Source organism: Pseudorasbora parva, chromosome 12 (genome assembly GCF_024679245.1).
Source record: "Pseudorasbora parva isolate DD20220531a chromosome 12, ASM2467924v1, whole genome shotgun sequence".
Lineage (NCBI taxonomy): Eukaryota > Metazoa > Chordata > Actinopteri > Cypriniformes > Gobionidae > Pseudorasbora > Pseudorasbora parva.
In genome coordinates this window covers 19,627,418-19,650,054 of record NC_090183.1, presented here as the reverse complement: position 1 = coordinate 19,650,054, position 22,637 = coordinate 19,627,418, and the positions used below count along the sequence as shown (strand labels likewise).

At 35.6% G+C, this 22,637-nt stretch overlaps 2 protein-coding genes and 1 long non-coding RNA gene across 8 annotated transcripts in view; 2 read left to right on the top strand and 1 right to left on the bottom strand.

Moving 5' to 3' along the window:
* LOC137094135 (centrosomal protein of 95 kDa-like) overlaps nucleotides 1-823 on the bottom strand; it is a 210,422-nt gene extending 209,599 nt beyond the window's left edge. For all 3 annotated transcript variants that reach the window (XR_010908600.1, XM_067459432.1, XM_067459433.1), the window contains exon 1: nucleotides 702-823. Coding sequence is in view for 2 of the 3 variants with exons in the window: in XM_067459432.1 (XP_067315533.1) it covers nucleotides 702-720 (19 nt within the window). In the remaining variant the exon portion in view is untranslated. The remainder of the gene's footprint in view (nucleotides 1-701) is intronic.
* A 2,095-nt stretch (nucleotides 824-2,918) lies between these two features.
* LOC137093551 (uncharacterized) lies at nucleotides 2,919-3,601 on the top strand. Its single transcript, XR_010908490.1, has 3 exons — nucleotides 2,919-3,039; nucleotides 3,222-3,288; nucleotides 3,390-3,601. It is a non-coding gene; the product is annotated as an uncharacterized lncRNA (long non-coding RNA).
* A 4,712-nt stretch (nucleotides 3,602-8,313) lies between these two features.
* The window catches only part of polg2 (polymerase (DNA directed), gamma 2, accessory subunit), a 50,359-nt gene continuing 36,035 nt past the window's right edge, over nucleotides 8,314-22,637 (top strand). For all 4 annotated transcript variants that reach the window (XR_010908598.1, XR_010908599.1, XM_067459429.1 and 1 more), the window contains exons 1-3: nucleotides 8,314-8,998; nucleotides 19,044-19,161; nucleotides 19,320-19,425. Coding sequence is in view for 2 of the 4 variants with exons in the window: in XM_067459429.1 (XP_067315530.1) it covers nucleotides 8,557-8,998; nucleotides 19,044-19,161; nucleotides 19,320-19,425 (666 nt within the window). In the remaining 2 variants the exon portion in view is untranslated. The remainder of the gene's footprint in view (nucleotides 8,999-19,043; nucleotides 19,162-19,319; nucleotides 19,426-22,637) is intronic.

Here is a 22,637-nt window from a genome sequence, read left to right as displayed (position 1 = left end):
ATTGGTCATGCCATAACTGCAATGTCTATGCAATGTCTTTCTCTCTCATTTCAAGCCTTCGAGTACAATTATATATCACTTATAAATTGATAAATGATGCATTAATATAATATATAAAATTAATATTAATTATTAAGATGAATGTGGTTTGAAAGTGGTAAAATGTGCCTGGAAAAAAATATGCGCAAAAACTCAACGTTCCTAATAATTCTGCGCGCAGTAACTTAGTCTTTTTGAAAAGGAGTTTGCTGCATCAATACAGAACCTACAGAGAGAGATTGTGGACACACACACATAAAGGATTGTTTTAGCGCTCTGCAGCGCGCCATCCAGCCCCGTCAGTTAATAGAAGATGAAGTTAAATAAAGCTTGTTTCAAAATCTGATTACACTGTCTGACACGATCTGATTTAACATACTGATTACAAGTAACGTTACAAAGAATTGTCCCATATTTTATCTAACGTTATGCCCTGTAACTTAGTTTGACAGGATGACATGTTACTTCACTAACATAAGGGTCCAATACTAAACGACAGTTTACAAATCGCCTTTTAAAAGGGTTTTTTATTTGAAGATGATTTTGATCATTAAATAAACACCCGTAAAATGTAAATAACGATATAGAACTTCAAACCAGCTAAGTTAGCATGCAGCTAACAAACAAATGGCTGATAACAGCAGGCAGCAGCACAAACTCACCCCTCTCGTCGGGTCCCATCGGGCAGATTTAACGCTTAAAGGCAAGAATATGTTAATTCACAGTCCACTGACTAAACCACCTAAGTTTATCAGAAAAATATAATATGCTGTTAACTTCTTAATCCGCACCGGATCGTGGGCGGGGCGTCTGACGCAAGTGGGCGTGTCTCTACTTATAATTACTTTTGTTTTATACAAACTGTTAAATCAACTGTCACAAACTATGCATCACTTGAAAGCTAAAACACTCAAGATTCATGTTCTGAACTCGTTTTTGCAAAAAACACAACAGAGATGAAAGGGTTCGATTAAATGCTGAAGCACTATCATTTTAAACATTAACATAATGAACGCGGTACTCATCTTCCATCTCTTGTCGTTTAGATCAGATCCGACGAATCCAAGAAACAACAGCGTACATGTCTGTGTAAGGGTCCACTCTTCAAAATGCATCCCACTTTTAAATCCAAAACAACAAAAAAATCCTAAAATCCTCCTTTGTTTGCATGAGCCTTATGAGTTAGAGTAATCGATAGTGTCAATAGAGTAATAGAGTAATCGATAGTGTTGAATCTAACCCATATTTCAACGTTCAAAAGCCATATCCCCCCGTAGTTTAGACTCTTCCTGATACAATAGGCCACCCCTCGTCTCTCTCCTTCAATCAGAGACTTTGTGATCGACCAAAACATTCAGGTAGCGCGTTACAGGCTGAGCAACCTGTCAATCACCGTACCTAGGTTTTTGACTGGATAAAGACAGCCAATGCATATGCATCAATGTTTTGATGGATGGGGGTATTGACCAATCAAAACACGATTACAGTGATTGACAGTTTGTAAACAGACATGTCAAAATGCATGTGATGCGTGCAATCGTGCCATTCATTCGCGAGCTTTTGTAAGTTTACACAGAACGCACCGATTACACAGATCGCAACACATTGTTATAAACGACCGGATTTTCTCCAAAGCCTTTTTCCTGAATATCTGCACTATGGATCGTCAACTACAGAAGCGGTTTAGTGGTGTTTACAGTGTTTTGGAGGAGGTAAAGTTAATGTTAATCAGAAGCAGTGATGAAGAGGAGCAGACAGACGCGGAGAGATGCTTCTCTGACAGGAATAGCACGGCGTCGAGCGTCGATTCGATGCAGGAGGAAATGTTTGATCAAGTCTCGATCCCGTTTTAGATCGGTAAGTTTCAACACGTTGTCTTGAATTTGTATATATGTTTATCATGCATTTGCAGTTTTTATTTCATTTGAGCTCATTATCAAGCTAGCATAACATGACAGTGGAGATGACTAGCACTACACGAGGCTAACGTTACATTAGTAGGTGATAGGGTTATATTATAAATAAAGACATGTAGAAGTGTGCATGTGTGTATATGCATGTGTATATATATATATATATATATATATATATGTGTGTGTGTGTGTGTGTGTGTGTGTGTGTGTGTGTGCATGTGTATATATAGATATAACGTTTGCTAGATATATAGACGTGTGTATGTATGAACGTGTGTGTGTATGTGTATATATATATATATATATATATATATATATATAAATATATATATATATATATATATATATATATAACGTTATATATAAATATATATACACTTTTGTGTGTGTGTGTGTGTGTGTGTGTGTGTGTGTGTGTGTGTGTGTGAATTAATATAACAATGATGTAAGGAAAGGATTACAAGAAGTCAGGTGAAGATTTGTGGAGAAAAAAAGAATAATTCTTACTAAGCGTTTATAATTATCAGAATTATAAGCATAAGGTATTTATGGTAAACATGCATTTCTAATTATAATTTGAAGGAATTGTAGTTGTATGTCTCTGACTGAAATCCTATTTTTCTTTTTTGTGTTTTTTTCTTCTGTGCTGTAAAAAAGGCCTTCAACAGACGCCGATGGGGAATGGAATCCTCCATTTCCGCGATGAGGAAAGCAGGGTGGGAAATATTAATCATGTTTATAATGTTCTTATTTCCATGTTCAAAGCATTCTGTTCCAGAAATGTTTCCAAGTTTAGGTGGATTTTGCAGTTCCGAGTAGGGAGATAAAGGCAGAGCAGCCATCACTGGTATTGGTAACACTTACCAATAAGTTTTCTTTCTGTTTCTCCCTGTTATTGTGTTCCATCATATGCACACATATTTTATAGACTTGAAACCCTTAGTTTAAATTTATTCTATTTGGACTTTGGTTTTGTTTTGCTTGTTTGCTCTCTCTCTCTCTCTCCCCCTCCCTCTTTTCCAGTGGGTGTCTTTTCTGAGTCGGCCCAGTTAGACAAATGTGACATGCTGACGTCAGGCAGTTCAAGGTAAGTCAGTCCTCTCACACACATGCATACATAGTGTTGCAAAATATTTTTCATTCTGATATAGTAAATGAATTACCTATGATAAACCTAATTCTACAGTTGAAACAGAAGATATTTCTCTTTGAAACCGTCTTTGTTCTGCTTACACGCCATTTCTCTCTCTTCCCTTCTTATTTTTGCAGTGGGTGTCTTCTGAGTTGGCAGAGTTGGAGCAAATGTGATAGTCTGGCTTCAGACAGTACTTAGTTGGTAAGTACTCACACATACATATACACATGCATAGATTTTGTTGAAAATTTGGTTGGTTGATTTATTTTTTTCTTACACACTTTCTCTCTTCTGTCTTTCAGTGGCTTTGATTTCCAGTTGTTTAGAAAACAAATCTTAGTGACTGCCTTGATCAACATGTCTTCATACACTTTGTAAATACTGTAAAGTTGCTTTAGTTTTTCAGTAATTGTATATTCATTATTATTAGTAGTTTATTGTAGTTTATTTGAATGAAAACCTGTTTATAATTTCAAATGTTAAAAAAACGATCAATTTTGGAATTTCTATTCATACAGTGAAACGTTTTTCTTTTTTCCCCTTCACTGTTTTCACTATTATATTATTGTTCAAAATAAAGATAATTTAGTAAAAAATTTTAAAATGTTGTGCTGAAATATGTTTTTCTTGTGTGGTTTGATGGGCAGAGCAGTTCTGAATTGATATACATATATGTAGTATGTAGTGCTTACTTGTAGTTTCATTTGGTGACCAGGGTTCCATTTGGAGTCTCCAAATGGCCTTTTGGAAAGGACGCCTAGACTTGAATAAAAGCTTACAGAAACTTCATTTTTGGGAGTATCATCCTCAAATTTGAATCAAAACTTGACCAACATTCAGGTTTATATTTATGGTATTTTCAGGCCCTAAAAATAAAAGTCTCATCCATTTTACCCTAAATGAATCTCATTCAAAGAAATTGTTTGTTACTTTCATGTATATTTTACCTTGTTTTACTCTGTTCCTATGCTACTTTGAGTTATTATGACTCTTGGGTAACACAGTTTCAAGTGTCTAGTTTAAAATAAGACCAGAATTATTAATATAGACCATACGGTTTAAGAGCTACAAACATTTGAAGTTGGGTCTGTCGTTTTTCAAAAATTCTCAAAAATAGGGGCGCAGGTTAAGAGGTTAAATTATAAAAGAATATACTTGAAGAATTGAAACAGAACAGCAACAGCGGTTTAAATCTCACTGCGCTCTAATTGGCTGATATACCAGTGACGTATGTGGATTGCCGGTGTTGTGTAATATTAGGCTTTATGGCAAGCCGTTTTAGCATTAAATACACCTTCTATCGCAAGCCATTTTAGCATTTAAACCTTTGTCTGACTATCTATAAATATATTTAAAGATAGTAACAATTGTATTTTGACTAGTGATAATTATAATTCGACTAGTCAAAATGAAAATTAGAGATATCTGCAATTATAATTGCACTAGTAAGAAATCTGATTCGAGATATCTCTAAACACATTTTGACTAGTCAAAACTCTATTAAAGATATCTGTAATGACGTCATAAATATCTTCAATAGACGCGTCACACATACGCAAAGGTAATTAGAGATATCTCTAATTCAGTTTCGACTAGTCACAACTCTATTTTAAGATAGGCCTATCTGAATTGTACCTGTTCCTAGTCAAATCTGCGCTGCTGTTTAGGGTTGTGACGTGAGGAAATTAAAACTAAAACTAAAAACCAGTTAGAGATATCTCTAATTATAATTTTTACTAGTGCAATTGTAATTTGAGATATCTCTAATTAGAATTATGCCTAGTATTAAATCAATTAAAGATATCTTTAATTACAATTTCTACTAGTCAAAACTCATTTGAAGATATCTGGAAATATTTTCCAATGGAAGTCAATGGAAGAATGTGACTAGTCAAAATAGCATTATAGATATCTTGAATGTATATTATGACTAGTCAAATTAACATCGTAGATATCTTCAATCCATATTATGACTAGTCACAATCACATTGTAGATATCTGGAACTGGAATTATGACTAGTCAAAACTATGGCAAGCCGTTTTAGCATTAAATACACCTTCGCATACTAGTCATAAATCAGTTTTGACTAGTCATAATTCCAGTTCCAGATATCTCCTCTGCAATTTTGACTAGTCGATATTGCAATTAAGATATCTACAATGTGATTGTGACTAGTCATAATATGGATTGAAGATATCTACAATGTTAATTTGACTAGTCATAATATACATTCAAGATATCTATAATGCTATTTTGACTAGTCACATTCTTCCATTGACTTCCATTGGAAAATATTTCCAGATATCTTCAAATGAGTTTTGACTAGTAGAAATTGTAATTAAAGATATCTATAATTGATTTAATACTAGGCATAATTCTAATTAGAGATATCTCAAATTACAATTGCACTAGTCATAATTAAATTAGAGATATCTCTAACTGAATTATTACTAGTAAAAATTATAATTAGAGATATCTCTAACTGGTTTTTGACTAGTCATAATCACATTTAAGATATCTTTAATTCATCAAATTTAAAGATATCTAAAATACATTTGTAGATATCTGCAAATAATTTATTACTAGTCAAATTATAATTGTAGATATCTTGAATTGGATTTTTGTCTAGGCAAAACTTAATACGAGATATCTTGAATTGGAATTCTTCCTAGTCGAAACTCATTTAAAGATATCTGCAATTTAATTATAGATATCTCTGTCTGATTTTTGACTAGAACGATCTTTCTTTGGAGATATCTGCAATTAGCTTTGTGACTAGGAAGAATATAAATGTAGATATCTGGAATTAACATTCTGACTAGTCAAAACTCATTTATAGATATCTTAAACATGCATGCAAATATGCCTTAGCTAAGCCACACCTTAAACATTTTATTAACCAATCCTACCGTGGAAACCGTTGTCATCTGCCATTTTGTTTAAGAATTGTAAAATAAAAGTCCTGCGTCTTTGGTCATTTTAAGCTCATTTATATAGAAGGAAATCAAACGTATGAAAATAAAAAATGTACCTTGGACATGTGTAAAAGTGACATATAATATGCTGAGAAGATCAAGAAGGTTGTTGTCTAATTCTAGGCTATATATTAAAGTAATAAACAAGGTTGAGATGTGCATGCTGTGGATTAAATTGTGTTAGATTTTATTCCCAAACGAACACATTTAAAGCTAAGCATTTGGCCTTATTTCTGGTGCAACATTATATATGTTATAATTTTAAAATAACTTTTCAACGCACTGGCGCTCATCACTCAACACAGCAGAATATCCCATCGCAGATCTTTTGCTATAATACAACACACCACTCCCACTTTGCTGATTATTACCTTTATGACACGAGTAAACACAACGCAATATACTAATCAATGTAATCAGTTACATCAGGTCAATGTTATTTAAACATGTATTAACCTGTAATCTTTTTAAAATCATTCTTAAATGTTTTTGACTGGGTCTGCTGGAGACATTTAATCATATGCATCCAAATGTTGTCACTCGTCGATTATTGGTGGAAAATTTCCTCACGTCACAACCCTACACAACAGCGCAGATTTGACTAGGAGCAGGTACAATTCAGATATCTTAAAATAGAGTTGTGACTAGTCGAAACTGAATTAGAGATATCTCTAATTACCTTTGCGTATGTGTGACGTGTCTATTGAAGATATCTCTGACGTCATTACAGATATCTTTAATAGAGTTTTGACTAGTCAAAATGTATTTAGAGATATCTCGAATCAGATTTCTTACTAGTGCAATTATAATTGCAGATATCTCGAATTGTCATTTTGACTAGTCGAATTATAATTATCACTAGTCAAAATACAATTTTTACTATCTTTAAATATATTTATAGATAGTCAGACAAAGGTTTAAATGCTAAAATGGCTTGCGATACGCTTCAGATGTCCCATCACTAAACATAATCTTACGCCAACATATACACCCGTTTCTACGCAAGATTGATAAATGAGGGCCATTGTGTTTAAGTGTCAAAATAACAATACAAATTATTTCAAGGGTGATATTTGTGTTCTATCTATCCAAATCAACCTTTGGAATCGACTGTGTTTGCACTTGTCTTGACCGTGAATGAATTAGACCACTGAGTTGCAGTCATTTACAACCCATGTACTTATTTCCCATTAGTGAACCAGCTAGGTCCCACATGAGGAGCCCAGCTGGGTTTGTGGAAAGAACTAAATTTATTAATATACAAAAAAATCTTAAAGTGCTACAGACTTAAAACAATCAACAACAAAAAAAAATTAAAAATGAAAATGGAAAAATTAAGAATTTATATATAAACGTATTAAATACTTAAAATGCAATAAATGCAATCAGTTGTTAGGGTTAGGCTGTTAGCCATAATTGTAAAAAAACAAAACCAACTGCAAACAATAAAACGTTACAATTCTAAATATAGCCCCAATGTGGCCCATATGGGACCCTCAAATAAACAATAATGGACAACCTAACTGGGCCCCACAACTTTATTCAAGATGGGGCCCATCAAACTGCCCACCCTGAGCCCATGCCCAGTAGCCCATGTAGCCCAGCTAAACCCCATGTGGGGCCCAAAGGGACATGTTGGCTGGGTACTCAGTAGAGTGAAAGGTTTCTGGGGTTCTGGGGACACGTCTAACTGTTTGGGTCTATTATATGGGTCTCTGGACAGGAGCAGAAGCAGTGCCAAGTACGGGTACAATTATTTTTTTATTTTTTTATTGAAGTACAAACATTTTATGGCATACTTCAATAGACACACACACACACACACACACACACACACACACACACACACACACACACACACACACACACACACACACACACACACACACACACACACACACACACAATGTACCCATGCTTGGCACAGTCTGCTTCTGCTCCTGCTCCTGTCCAGAGACCCATATAATAGACCCAAAAAGTTAGACATGTCCCCAGAAACCTTACACTCTACTGAGTAGCCTAGTTAAGCAGCAACATGGATCATGGGCCCTAAACATTTTAAAATAGCTTTGATGCTGTATCTAAAAGAAACAGGAAATTATGCACGAATAATAATTTACTGTCATTATGATTATTACGTTTTTGTTTTTTTCAATAAGCACTGTTGCTCGCTTCACACTCCAGTTCAGTAGGTGGCGGCAATGCACCAAATACAGATTTGCCAACCGCCAATAAACAATACAAGAAGAAAGGTTTTCACACGCTGTCTGAATGCTGCATGGAAATTGATGCTCTTCATTGCGTGAAAACAATACTGTAACACGACTTACAAGCTATAAGTTATATGACAGGTCTTTCAAACCACCAGCGTTGCTCTGGTTAGACACTTTTTATTTTGGAAAGCTGGTGAAACGTTAACGCTAAATCTGGGGAATATATGATGCTGTGTAAATTTATTAGCGCCAACTACTAACGATTGAACCCTTTGGCTAAATGTTCCTTCACTGCATCAAAAGGCGTCTCCAACTTTTAAGCGAAAAGCTTCCTCGGTATCATCGTAATGTATCGAAGAGCATTAACGTTACTCGTGATGACATTTCTGAAGAAACCAGCCTCTTGATGAAACTTTGCGCTGAGCGTTACTACATTTCTTTTGAAGCTTTTCAAACCAGTTCATGTACATATGGACCCTTAGGAACAGAATTGAAGAAAAACATTATTGAGCAGTGGACTTCAGCAATACGTTCAAGAGCTTATGTGTTTGGGATAAATACTTCATTGTTGAGTAGAACGTGTGAGGAACCTGTCAGGATTGTTGACTTAAGGGCTCTTAAAGAAATCCTTAACCAGGATAGTTTAACTAAAGAAGAATCATCTCAAAAGATTCAAAAACTTTTGAAAAACAGTACGTCTGTACGGACGAGTCTCTTGCAGGGTGAGTGCAGACAAGTCTTCACTATCTATACAGTATGTCAAGCAAGGATATAACGTTTGATCCTTAAAACGAACTAGTATCCATGTTAATGCTAGTATGGCAAGCCGTTTTAGCTTAAATTGGAACTGGGGCTAAAATTCGGCTCTGGCATACCCAGCACATCCGGCCCATGAGTTCCCCGTGAATGTTTTTGCTGGGGTTGGGGCCTTAAATTGGAGTAAATAGATAACACTAGGACAAGGACAAATAATGATAGATATTATCGAATTTGCTGCAAATGCAGATAAACTTAATATTGCTTTTTTTGTCACACAGAAATGCCCTTGGCAGTAAAGCACTGATGATTTTGAGCTAGGATGCAGAAAAGTAAATTTACTGCTTTTAAATGCTGTCATCATTTACTCACTCTTGTGTCATTCCAAACCTGCATGACTTCTGGGAAACACAAAATAAGATGTTTTGAAGAATGTTGGCAACCAAGCCATTTTGGTTAGGCAACTCAAATCATTTTATTTTATGCTACACAAAAATAAATTAATTTAGGTTTGGAATGACATTAGGGTGAGTAAATGATCACATTTTTGGGTTAAACAATCATATTTTTCAAGAGTTAACACATCATTTAAGTAAGATACTGATTAGGGATCCAATACTCGGGATCGGTATCTGCTCCGATCTGCCATTATTTGCCGGATCGGGTATCGGACAGACAGGACCGATCCAAATTCAATACTCATACTGCGCATAATATTCTGTGTTATTGTTAAGCCCCAGCGCCCCACACAAGGCACAAAAACCTTATAAAGCATCAACGATTCGTGCACTATATTATAAGTGTTCTGAAGCCATTCCATAGTTTAATGCGAGTACAGATTAGTTCACGTCAATGCTTCCCTCCACTGCGGCTGTCAGTCACTCTCCATTCAGCTTTAAACTGTCGCGTTCGGTTACGACACTCAACACGAAACTTTCCAAGATTATTTATTGTTTCTGTTATTATGCTTGATCTGTAGATAACGCTCTAACGTTATGGTTTCTCAAAAAATGGCTATCTGCTGGCGTTTATTGCTGTAAACCGTGTTACTTTCTACCGGGTGTCAGTTAGATCACAACACTGGACTAGTTATTATATTGTTTTTCACACACAGTAACTGAAATGTTAAACTGTTAAAATAAACGGCTTATAAGAATACTGCATAGATATACCACGCGTCTATATCTTGTTTTAAACTTCTCGATGCGGATGTGACTGCACTATGACTGTGGCTGTGAGCGTCTATGACTGTGGCTATGAGCATGTGACTCCGTATTGCTTCAAGCGCATCATCCTGTGCACGGGATGCGCATAAGCGCTTTGTGCCGCTCTGTATTATGCTACTGTTGCGCTATGAAAGCCTTATTAATAGCCTTTCTTGTTCTGCTCTATTTATATGTTGCTGCCTCATTAAAAATATGCACTATACATTTAAAATAAATGCAATTTCTTAGTATATAGGCCCTATTTCTATAAATATATTTACTTGTTTTTCATGAATATATTTTGTGTAACATATTTTACCAGATTTATAGTAGAGGTGTGCGATACCGCCAGATTTGGTATCGATCCGATACCAAGTAAATACAGGGCCAGTATCGCCGATACCGCTACCAATACCGATACTTTTTAATAATTAAGGTGAATGCATCTTCAACCTAAATCTAAATTAATTTTCATGACTTAACTTGTTTTTATGATTTGCATTTTGGGTTATTAATCAGTACTACAAAAGCTTTTGTTCAGAAACAACTTTTGGTTACTTCTGTTTTATTTAAATAAACAAAATTACAAAATGATTAATTCACAAATATAAAAAATGTAAAAACAAATTCTCTTTTCAAGTAGCATGTTAACAAAAAATTCCTCTTTAGTGCACTTCTTTTCAGGATTTTTTTCTTAAATAAACAAAGTCACAAAGTTTTACTTCACAATAACTATAAAAAATGTAAAACAAATTCTCCTTGTAATGCGATATAATGATAACAAAATAACGTCTCCTCTTTAGTGCACTTCTTTTCAGGATTAAATAAAAACCAATTACTGTAAATACAAAATATAAAATGTAAAAATTAAACAACACCCAAAGCCTTCAGTTCAAAGAAATACTCCCAGAATCCCCTGTGGTCCCTGTTCCCCTGTACAGAAAAGAGGTTTCGGTTAAAGGTTTTTGTTCAGGAACAGAATCATGTTCACATTTTTTGCCTTTATTGCAGATCGCCTGTGACTAATTAACTGTCCTGCCTTTGAAAAAATCCTCTCAGCTGGCACTGATGTTGCAACCACTCCCAGGTTTTTCTTCGCAAGTTTGCTAAGAGAGGGGAATGTTTGTGCGTTGTTTTTCCACCAAAGTAGTGTATCCTGATTACGAGGAATTGGCCTCTCTTCTGAGTACCTGCGCAGTTCAATTAGTGCATCTGTGCTAGTTGTCCGATGCCGCTGAGATGCAAGGACCTGAAAGTCAAAATTTTCCCATATCCCACCTTTTGCTGCAGGTGGGGATGCAGGAGCCCCTGCAGACAAGCTTGAACTAGTTGTAGGGGCTAAAGCAGAGCTGGTGGCAGAGTTGGTGGCAGAGCTTAATCCAGATGTTGAAGGTGCTGAGGTCTCACTCATTGACTGCATTTCTGTAATGAGTCGAGCTTTTACAGGCTCAACATTTGCAGAGTCACGGAATCCCAGGTTTTTAAATCGAATGTCCAAATAAGTGCTGACAGCAAGACCATAAAATGTCTCAATAGACCTGAAACGATGATGGCATTGTGCTGACAGCTCAGCAGCTAGCTTGCTACCTTGTCGCTCAGAAGCTGAAGCAGTTCTCAGGAGCACTGAAACCAGGGGAATCACCTTCGAAACTGAAACATTTTTTTCAGTAGATACCTCCCTGGTTGCTTCTTCAAATGGTCTCAAAGCGTCAATAGAGAGACTGATAACAGACCATTGCTCCTCATTCAAACAAAGCGAGCTCTTGCCAAGTAGACAGAGAACTGTGGTAACTGCCTCTTTTTGCTCCAACAATCTCTCCCACATGTAGAAAACAGAGTTCCACCTTGTCTCAACTGCTTGAAGGAGTTTATGTTCAGGGAAATTCTGCTGCTTTTGGATTTCTTTTAGCTTGTCTGTAGCTCTAGTGCTGTGGTGAAAGAAAGTAACTATAGCACTACTTTTCTTCTGGAGTTCTAGTATGTCAGGGTGAGCCTTGAGAGAGTCTTTCACCACCAAATTTAAAGTGTGTGCGAAACATGGGTAGTGTGACCAACCAGCTTTACGCACAGCAGCAACCATGTTGGCGCCATTGTCTGTTACTACAGCCTGAATCTTTTCTGAAATGCTCCATTCTTCTGCAATTCTGGTTAACTGCGAACAAATATTGTCTGCAGTGTGTTGTCCTGAAACACGTATGCCAGCATTTGCCAGTTTTCATCTATGATGTGGCATGAGACTGTTAAATATGCCTCTGTCGCTGTTGATGTCCTCATGTCAGTTGTCAGCACAACATTGTCCACACTGCTTAATGCCTTTCTGACCTTAGAGGAGCACTCTTCATAAAGTGCAGGTAGTTTCCCCTCCATCAGAGTTTTCCTACTTGGAATTTTGTACCGTGGCTCAAGTGTCTTTACAAAATTCCTGAAGCCGACATCTTCCACTATGGAAAGAGGCTGCAGGTCCTTCACAATCATTTCTGATAGGCGCCTTGTAATGTCCACTGCTCTTGGAGAATCAGCTATTGATAAAATAATAAATAATAAAAATATTTAAGTCTGGTGCACATCTACGTGTAGTTTAAATATAGAAACTAGTATCCCTTTCACAGCTAACACAAAAAGGGTAATTATATTCAAGTATCAAATATGACCTACATTATATTCAGTATATTTGTTTCAGTTCCAGTAAATGTATTCATTTAAATAACACGCTTCAATGCAATTAATGTATTACTTCAGGTCTTAGCATAATTCTTAAGTTGACTAAAGTAACAAATGACCAGTTATTAATTATTATTAACTAATGCTGAAGAAGATGACTAAAATATGTCTTTCATCACTCTTATCTACCTGGATATTCTCTGCCAAACTGAAATGCCTCTGGCAGTGACTTCTGCCTCTGAGTCGCGGGTCTGTCAGGGCCAGGGGGTGGGGTAGGGGGATTTTTCTCCTCCTCTCTCCGTTTCTGCAGCTCTGCATTTTCTGGTCCGTGATTTTTCATGTGCTTGTACAAATTAGTTGTATTGCCACTGTATTTTAAAGACTTTCTACAAATGTTACATGTCGCTGTTGTCTCATTTTCGGCCTGAAAATACAGCCATACAACGCTTCTCTTTCTCTCTGCTGCCATTCTCCGCCTCTGACTGACTGCTAGAAAATCAAAATGCGCGGCTGAGCGCGCCTGACTGCTGGTGGTAGCGCTAGTGGTGAGTCACGTGACGGTACAAAACAGGAGAGGGGGAGGAGAGCAGTGTCGGGCACGAGCAGCAGCACTCTCTTCTTGAGAGCTTCATTTGCTCTGTGACAGCAGCAGCATTTTGACAAACACGGCCAGGTCGCAAAACGAGAGAAACTGAAACTTAAGTATCGATATTTTCACGTTGGTATCGATCAATACCGATACCAACGTTGGTATCGATATTATCGATATTAGTATCGATTTGCCCACCTCTAATTTACAGCTACAGTTATTCACTTTTGTGGTTCACTAAATTCACTAAATGTTTAGATTTTATACAATTATTGTGCACTCGTGATTTTATAACTTTTGCTGCTGTATTATTCACTAATCGAATTTATTCAATTCTACACACTAAGGCTTAGAAATTCTACATAGACAAAACTGCATTGGTATCGGATCGGTTTAGTATCGGTATCGACCGATACTCAACATTTTTAATATCAGATCAGATCGGTTCTGGAAAAATGGTATCGGTGCATCCCTAATACTGATATCATTTTTTCACGAGGCTATTCAATTTCATAAATCTATTAAAAAAAGTTGATAAAACTTTTAAAGAGGAAAAAAAGCTTTGCCTTAATTCATGGGATCCAGACTTTAAAACTTTTTAATAGACTGTAGTTTAACTGTAGGCCAGTTTCGTTTAAATGTAAGATCATGGTAGTCACAGGGTAAAAAACATAGACTGTAAAAACCTTGCTCCTCATTCTATGCTATATGGTTTCTAAAATATATAAAACATAGGCTATATAATAAATGATTATATTTGTAAGTAAAAAAAAAATGTAAACACCTGTAGAAAATACGAAAACAGCCTCTATAAAAGTGATTTATATTCTGCAATATTAATTTAAGTAATATAGCAACATTTTTAATAAATGTTTCTTCCAAAACAGCATATTTCTTCGCTGTTAGCTGCAATGTAAATTGTGGTTGTGCTGAAGTGAAGCATTTGTGTGTATTGTCGTTTTCCACTTTACCTCGTCATGAACACATGCTCGTGGCTGTTTTCAGCTGATTTAACACAGAACCTGTAATGTTTCCATATCATACGATTGTATAAAACAAAATTCGGAGTCAAAGTGTCGTATAGAGCAGCATTTAAACACAGCGTACGTTCGTCAGCGGCTGCGCTGTGCGGATATTCGCCTTTTGCAGTTCCATGCGCTCAAATGTTAATAAATAAATAGAAAAATAGCGTCTAATATGGAGGGGAGGTCTCTCTCGCTTCGGCTTGTCAATTCAGAAAACAAACCAATGGGCTGCTGTCACTGCATGTTGTCAGTGGCACAAAAAAAAAAACACTACCGTCCCCAAAGTGCGTCGACCCACCGGGCAAATGCCCGGTATGCCAGATTACCAGTCCAGCCCTGCCAGCGTTACTAATTGCAATTGCATTTTTACTAGTAAGAATTCAATTAGAAAGCTCTACAATTAAATTCATACGAGTGACAATTATAATTAGAGAGCTCAATAATTTACAAGTTACAATTATGATTAAAGAGCTCTTTAATTAAATTATTACAAGTAAGAATTACAATTATAGAGCTTTCTTATTAAATTCTTACTAGTAACAATTACAATAAGAGAACTCTACAAATACATTTTCCCTAGTCGAGTCTCTATTGACTTTAGGGATGAAACGGTATGGACATTTCACATCACGGTTATAGTGACCCAAGTTATCAATATTATCACGGTTTTGTTCAAATGAGATAAAATGTTCAAAACGAACCAATGCACACACCGAAAACATTTCAACAAGTTTTATATTTAAAAATCAACAAACAACAAATAAATCAAGCAGCTCTATGTACTTTTTAAAAGCGAAATTCTATTCTGTGGGATAGTGTTGTCACGATACCAAAATTATGACTTCGATACGATACCAGACTAAAATACCTCGATATGATACTAAATCGATACCACGGTTAAAAAAAAGATGACAACAGAAATTATTATTCCTATTGGGTATTCTATGCTATTTTCGATACCACGGGGGGAAAAGCGCTGCATATACTGTCAAATAGATATTTTTCATATAATCATTTATTTTTCCATCTATTGAAAGTCTAGGCCATCAAAACTTTCTTCTGAAGAGATCACTTTATATGATAAAGGCTTTTAGGCTTTTTCTCATATATAAACATTGTTCAATTACTATTAAAACTATCTCACAGTTATTTGCTAACTGAATGTCTTTTTTACAATGAGGTAATTGTGTTGCAATAGCTTACACAGCATGAGGAAGCTTGATTTCGAATGGTAAATTGAATTTAAAAAGATGAGTAAACAGTAATAAAATAAAAACAAATAAACAGATTACAAACAATAGCACAAATAAATACAATAGAATAAAAGATACAGATGAAATAGACTGCTTTATTTTTTCAGGTAGGTCTAACATTCAGGTAAGAAACTGAATAAAAAAATGCAAAGTAATTCAATTTAAAACAACACTGGATAATTTTCTTTGTAAAAAAAAAAAAAAAGCCTTCAGATTAAACCTTTAAAGTCAAGAGCAGTGTGATTGTTTGTCTTTTTGTAGTTTGAATAACAAATAACTGCGGTCCCTTTAAGAACTGCTGGACTCCTAAACACTGTTCCTGTTACTCATTCGTCATTTCTTCCTGAACTGTTTATGACCGTGTTTACGTTAATACTCTACAAGATAGGCACTGATCATTTTTTGAGTTTATTTGACAAATAATAAGCTGGAAAAAGAAGCAAATATTTCAACTATGTCAGAGGCGACTTTATTACGTTGTGTGTGTGCGTTTCAGACGTGAGTGCGAAATCTGCGGGGATTAGTAGAATTATGTACAATCCCGCGTGAAATTCAGACCGATCACACACACTCACACACACACATTCATGAGGAAAAGTCCAGCAGAAGTTTGCCGTGTGTTTTGACAGAGGGTTAACCAGGCTGAATGAGAATATGTGGCTGCGTGTCACTCGCTGTCGGTCGGAGAGGAGAGCGCAGCTGGTATCGATACTGTAGAAACTGAGAATCGTATTGTTTCAAATATTCCAGTATCGATACATATCGAAATATCGATATTTTTGACAACACTACTGTGGGATTTCCTTCCTTATATTGGCAGTCGTCATTAGCACCACATAATGCATAAATAATAATTTGGTGTAAATATAATCTCTAATATTATCTCTATAAATATGTTCAAGCAATATTGTTATCAGTGTCCTATCAGCTATGACATTTAAATCTAGTATACTTTGTGTACAAGCCCAAACAGTATCCCAGTCAAATAAACCATATCCATATTTTTATATGATTTGACAGTTTATTTTATTAAATATCAAAAATCCAAAAGGTGTGCATTATATCCAACACCTAGATGAACAGTTTACAGTCCGATTTATACAAACGCGCATACCAATGTTGTATGTAACTTTAGAGACGGTCCCTAAATTTGAGAATCTTGAATGTCAACTTTATGCCAGTCATATCAGATGCGCTATGGTTCTGCAGTGTTTGTTTTAAACTATTTTCGCTGCTGAAATAGGCTAGAACAGAAACATTAAACCACTGTATGCTGAATGAATCTCCTGCGTACAGCGCTTCTGAGTTCTGCTTTGAGTGCAGATTACAGTGAGTGAGAGCGCGGTCTGAATAAAACTCTGGCTTATCTGAACGCATCTGATTATTAGACATTGCATTCATAAACTCAATAGAAACACGTGTGATTGGTTATAATGCACAACGCGATTATAACAGATGGCTTTTGAGAAGCCTATAATAAGTAGCTGACTAGCAACAGTGACTAGTGAGTGACTGTTAGTGCACAGCTGAAATACACCAAACAAATGGCGGTTGTTTATGTCAAGCCCTGATTATTCCTTAAATGTCACCCTAGTCTCGTCTGAACGTGTTCGTTCGTCTAAGGCTCAAGCTTCACGTTATTTCCCAGACGTTGGTTTGATATTGAGGTCAAAGTCCACTTGAGATTTGTTCGCAAACCTTCGCAGATTTGAAGTGTTTCCACTATTACAGCGACTTTCTTCTGGCATGTTCTGCTGCACAGGGTGACCAGAGCATCTTCGATAAATTTTCCCTCAGGACTTTTGTAAAAGCCAAAATATGGCCACACCTCAGATTTGGTCCTTTTAGAAGGCTGGAAAATCTCCCGGTGCAGTCACTGCCTTCTGTCATTTCTTCTCATTCAGAAAACAGCGCTGCGTCACGTGCTGCTAACCATCAGTTTATAACTAACCATCAGTACATTTTATCGTGGTTTATCTTGAAACCGGTAATCATTTCATCCCTAATTGACTTCCTTTAATTTTTAATTATAGAGCTCTACAATGTAATTGTTACTAGTAAGAATTCCAATTAAAGAGCTACAGTTTTTTTTTTCATCAAAAAAATCAATTAGAGCTCTGCAATTTTATTCTTTAGAGATGCACCGATTGATTGGCCAAAGATCGAAATCGGCAATTTCTATGGTAAAAACAGCTAAAAGACCAAAGCCTTTAAGAAGAAAATTATGGAATTCATGATGCTGGATGAACGCATAAACCGTCACTTCATGAGAATTTGCCGTTTAATTTGAGAAAACTGCTGTCATATGAACACAGACACTTCAAGGTCTTCACGGCAACCAGTCAAAATAAAAGTTTGCTTTAAAAAAAAATGTTTTTAACAGAATATATTAGGATACATTACCTTAGCTACTAATCTTACGTATATAATAATAATTACAAAATAATAAATAAATAAAATTAAGGCATTCAACATTTAAATGTTTATGTATTATTTACTTATAATGATTATTATCATAAATAATCAATTTAATATGTATATATTTTAAGTGTTAAATAAAAAAATAAAAAAACATTTAGCTGTGGTACTGAAATTGGTACACAGTACTGTAAAAAGGTTATGGTGTTGGTAACGACTACCAGACCCTCTTGGGGGTAGGGGCGTGTGTTTTGGTGATTTGAAATAACAATAACGGTTACTAGAAAGCACTTACCCCACCTTTAAAGGGAAAAAGATGATGCCTGCTCCGTCCAAACAATACAGTTTGATTAACTGCTTGTCGTCAAACATTTCGAAACCTTGCTCTCGTGATGAATGAAATCTGACTCCTGCTGCTGGTGTGCGCTGTGACTCATTCGGCTCATGGTGTATTGAGCAGACATGTTCGGTTTTTAATTGTAGTGTCTGTTCTCTTACTGAACTAAATGATTTTATTACTATAAAAATCTAAACGACAGTGGGGTGGTGCTGTGATGGGCAAGTGATGTAACTGGTAGGAGTGGCCTCGTAGAGCAGCGAAGCAAATGCATTTGGTAATCGTTGTCTTTCATCCATTTGAAAATACATTTTCTGTCTTTTCTCAGTCTAGAATGCACCAACTTCTAAAATAACTTTACAACTCCGCTACATAAATTACCCAATTTAAATACACATTCATCTTCCCAGTGGTGAAGTAACCTTTTAAAAAACGGCTTGCCATATACAGTACGCATACCATAGTTTGAAACTTGGCACAGTCCATGGCTTTAGTCATCTGGGTTTTTTGTTTTCACCTCAAGGTGCTTTGCAGCAGTATATTCAGGCTTTAGAGCTTGTGAATAGGACATTGCCCTTTGGATTGTCAGAGATAGGTCTGTGCCATAATTCCAATAATCAGTTCATACATTCATCTGGTTGGTAAGTGAGGCTTAATTATTTTTATTTTTATCTGCTGTGTTATTTTAATGATTGACTGACTGTTTTACTGGATCACTTTAATGTCCAAGATAAAGTGTAAATTAGTATTTTTTAATTGCTTTGCCTTTACATGTAACCTTTACATTGACCTCTTTCAGTTCATTTGAGGCAACCGAATCATCTTTAGTCTGGTTCTGTTCTCCTCGGACTTCTTCACAATGGATGGACTACTGGGCTCATCAAAGACTGCAGTGGTGGAGGAAGGTAAAGCATGGCAGCTTTAGAACAGACATTTAGAACTTCTCAACTGGTTTGGCCTTGGGACCCACCATTTTCCCATGGTCATTAAGCCGTGACCGAATTATTTTCAATATTTTCTCAAAAATTACTGATAGGGATGCACCGATCCGATACTCGGGATCGGTATCGGCTCCGATCTGCCATTATTTGCCGGATCGGGTATCGGACAGACAGGACCGATCCAAATTCGATACTGTGCGCATAATATTCTGTGTTATTGTTAAGCCCCAGCGCCCCACAAAAGGCACAAAAACCTTATAAAGCATCAACGATTCGTGCACTAGCCTATATTATAAGTGTTCTGAAGCCATTCCATTGTTTAATGCGAGTACAGATTAGTTCACGTCAATGCTTCCCTCCACTGCGGCTGTCAGTCACTCTCAATTCAGCTTTAAACTGTCGCGTTCGGTTACGACACTCAACACGATGAAACTTTCCAAGATTATTTATTGTTTCTGTTATTATGCTTGATCTGTAGATAACGCTCTAACGTTATGGTTTCTCAAAAAAATGGCTATCTGCTGGCGTTTATTGCTGTAAACCGTGTTACTTTCTACCGGGTGTCAGTTAGATCACAACACTGGACTAGTTATTATATTGTTGTTCACACACAGTAACTGAAATGTTAAACTGTTAAAATAAACGACTTATAAGAATACTGCATAGATATACTACGCGTCTATATCTTGTTTTAAACTTCTCGATGCGGACGGAGCGCGGCACGCTGTGAGCGTCTATGACTGTGGCTGTGAGCATGTGACTCCGTGTTGCTTCAAGCGCATCATCCTGCGCACGGGATGCGCATAAGCGCTTAGTGCCGCTCTGTATTATGCTACTGTTGCGCTATGAAAGCCTTATTAATAGCCTTTCTTGTTCTGCTCTATCTTTATGTTGCTGCCTCATTAAAATATGCACTATACATTTAAAATAAATGCAATTTCTTAGTATATAGGCCCTATTTCTATAAATATATTTACTTGTTTTTCATGAATATATGTTGTGTAACATATTTTACCAGATTTACAGCTACAGTTAATTCACTTTTGTGGTTTCCTTTATTTTTTCCCAACTAAATGTTTAGATTTTATACAATTATTGTGCACTCGTGATTTTATAACTTTTGCTGCTGTATTATTCACTAACCTAATATATTCAATTCTACACACTAAGGCTTAGAAATTCTACATAGACAAAACTGCATTGGTATCGGATCAGTTTAGTATCGGTATCGACCGATACTCAACATTTTTAATATCGGATCGGTTCGGTTCTGGAAAAATGGTATCGGTGCATCCCTAATTACCGACACCCCTTTTTACTTAACATTTACATAAAGGGTTAGTTTACCGCCAAATAGAAATCCATTAATTGTCTATAAAAGTAATGAATTACTCATCCTCCTGAGGTTCTATACCCCGTAAGACCTTTGTTCATCTTCAGAACACAGATAATTTTTTTTAAATCTGAGAGATCTCTGATCCCTACATAGAAAGCAATTTAATTAATACATTCAAGGTCCATAAAGGTAGTAAACATTTTATTTTATGAAGCAACGAGAATACTTTTTTTTTTTTTTTGTCGCACAAAACGAAAAGTTTTTTTCTGTGAAACTAGGTGTAAGTATTACAGATATCTTTATGTCCTACTAGATTCTTATTCTTAAACTTTTCTTTGTAATCTTAATGCCATGTTTGGTTCATGGCTTAAGGCCATGTGTGGTTCTATCCCATACACATGGGGATGCAACTACATGTCTAAATTGTAGAATTGTACCTATTTTCAATGTTCAAAAAACCAAATTTGGGAAACTTTTCAAATAGCTGATAACCTACTTATGGTTTTTAAAGAAGAATGTCTGAAGAACAAACTGAAACTAATGTATATTTTTCCCTCTATCAAAACAGTTGCATACTACATAACTCTGAGTGCCAAATAATTATTTTTCTAAAGTTTGCGTGTTTGTAAATCAAGAAGCATTACAGATATTTTAATATAATTTTAGATTCTTGTTACTATTTAACTTTCCTTATGGAATCATCTTTTTTTTAAAGATGGTTCAATCCCAGGAATATTGGGATGTCAATGTGGTTACGATAGTGCATATTTGAACTGTTGCTATACACTGTAAAAAATACAGTGCTTTCAACTAATTATTATTTAGTAACTAGTTCCACAGATTTTTTACATTCACTTTATTTCGTTCTTGAAATTGAAACCTGAATTAATATTTTTTAATTGGCTCAAACTTGACTTCAACTTTAAAATGTACATTTACTCAACCTGTTTTATAATTAATTCAACTAAAATGTTTTAATTAGGGGTTTCATTTTTAAATATTTTTAATCGTTACTAGAAATTACAGTGGAACTAGTTACAAAATGTTATACAGAGGATGAAAACAAATGAAAACACATTGTATCATCTGCATTTATAACATTTGTCATACAAACAATACATCTTCATAACAACAATTCATTTCAAATTTCTTTAAAATTATTTAAAAAAAATAACCAAAGCCCTTGTAACTTTTCTTTAATGTCTTTATTGCACCTTTAGTTTTAAAAATCTACACACAGCCAAAGTACATACAGTGGAGGGTTCTTGCTACTTGCCAGTGTTTCTAAAATACGTTTTGCCAGATTAAATCTAAAATACGTTATATAGTTTTATAGTTTAACACTAAATTAAGTTTTATTATTTAAACATGGTTAAAGACCACAGTAACGTAAATAACGTTAGCTCTCATTGACATGGGACATAACTAATAAAACACACATAAATACAAAACATTGAATATGTTCAACTTTGTTCATTTTTAACTAAAATAATTGACTTTAGTTTTATATTAACATTTTTTTCAGTGACGAGTGAACTAATAATAATTTAAATAATCCCTATTTCCCTTGGATATATTTACTTCTAATTTACTTCTTACTTTACTTCTAATGTCAAATATCCACACAAGCCTAATATGTTCGACACATTTGTCTGCAATTTAATCATTACCACTTACCTGACCCGTGAACTGCACCCTCAAAATTGCTACTGCTGTGCTGTCTCTCCTTAGCCTGACAAGCCAGACCCACATCAAGATGTTTGGTCTGGAAACTCACCATAGACAGGGCGCAATCTGAGGGGCGGGATAAACGGTTGTCTTTCAAACTCCCTCTGCACAC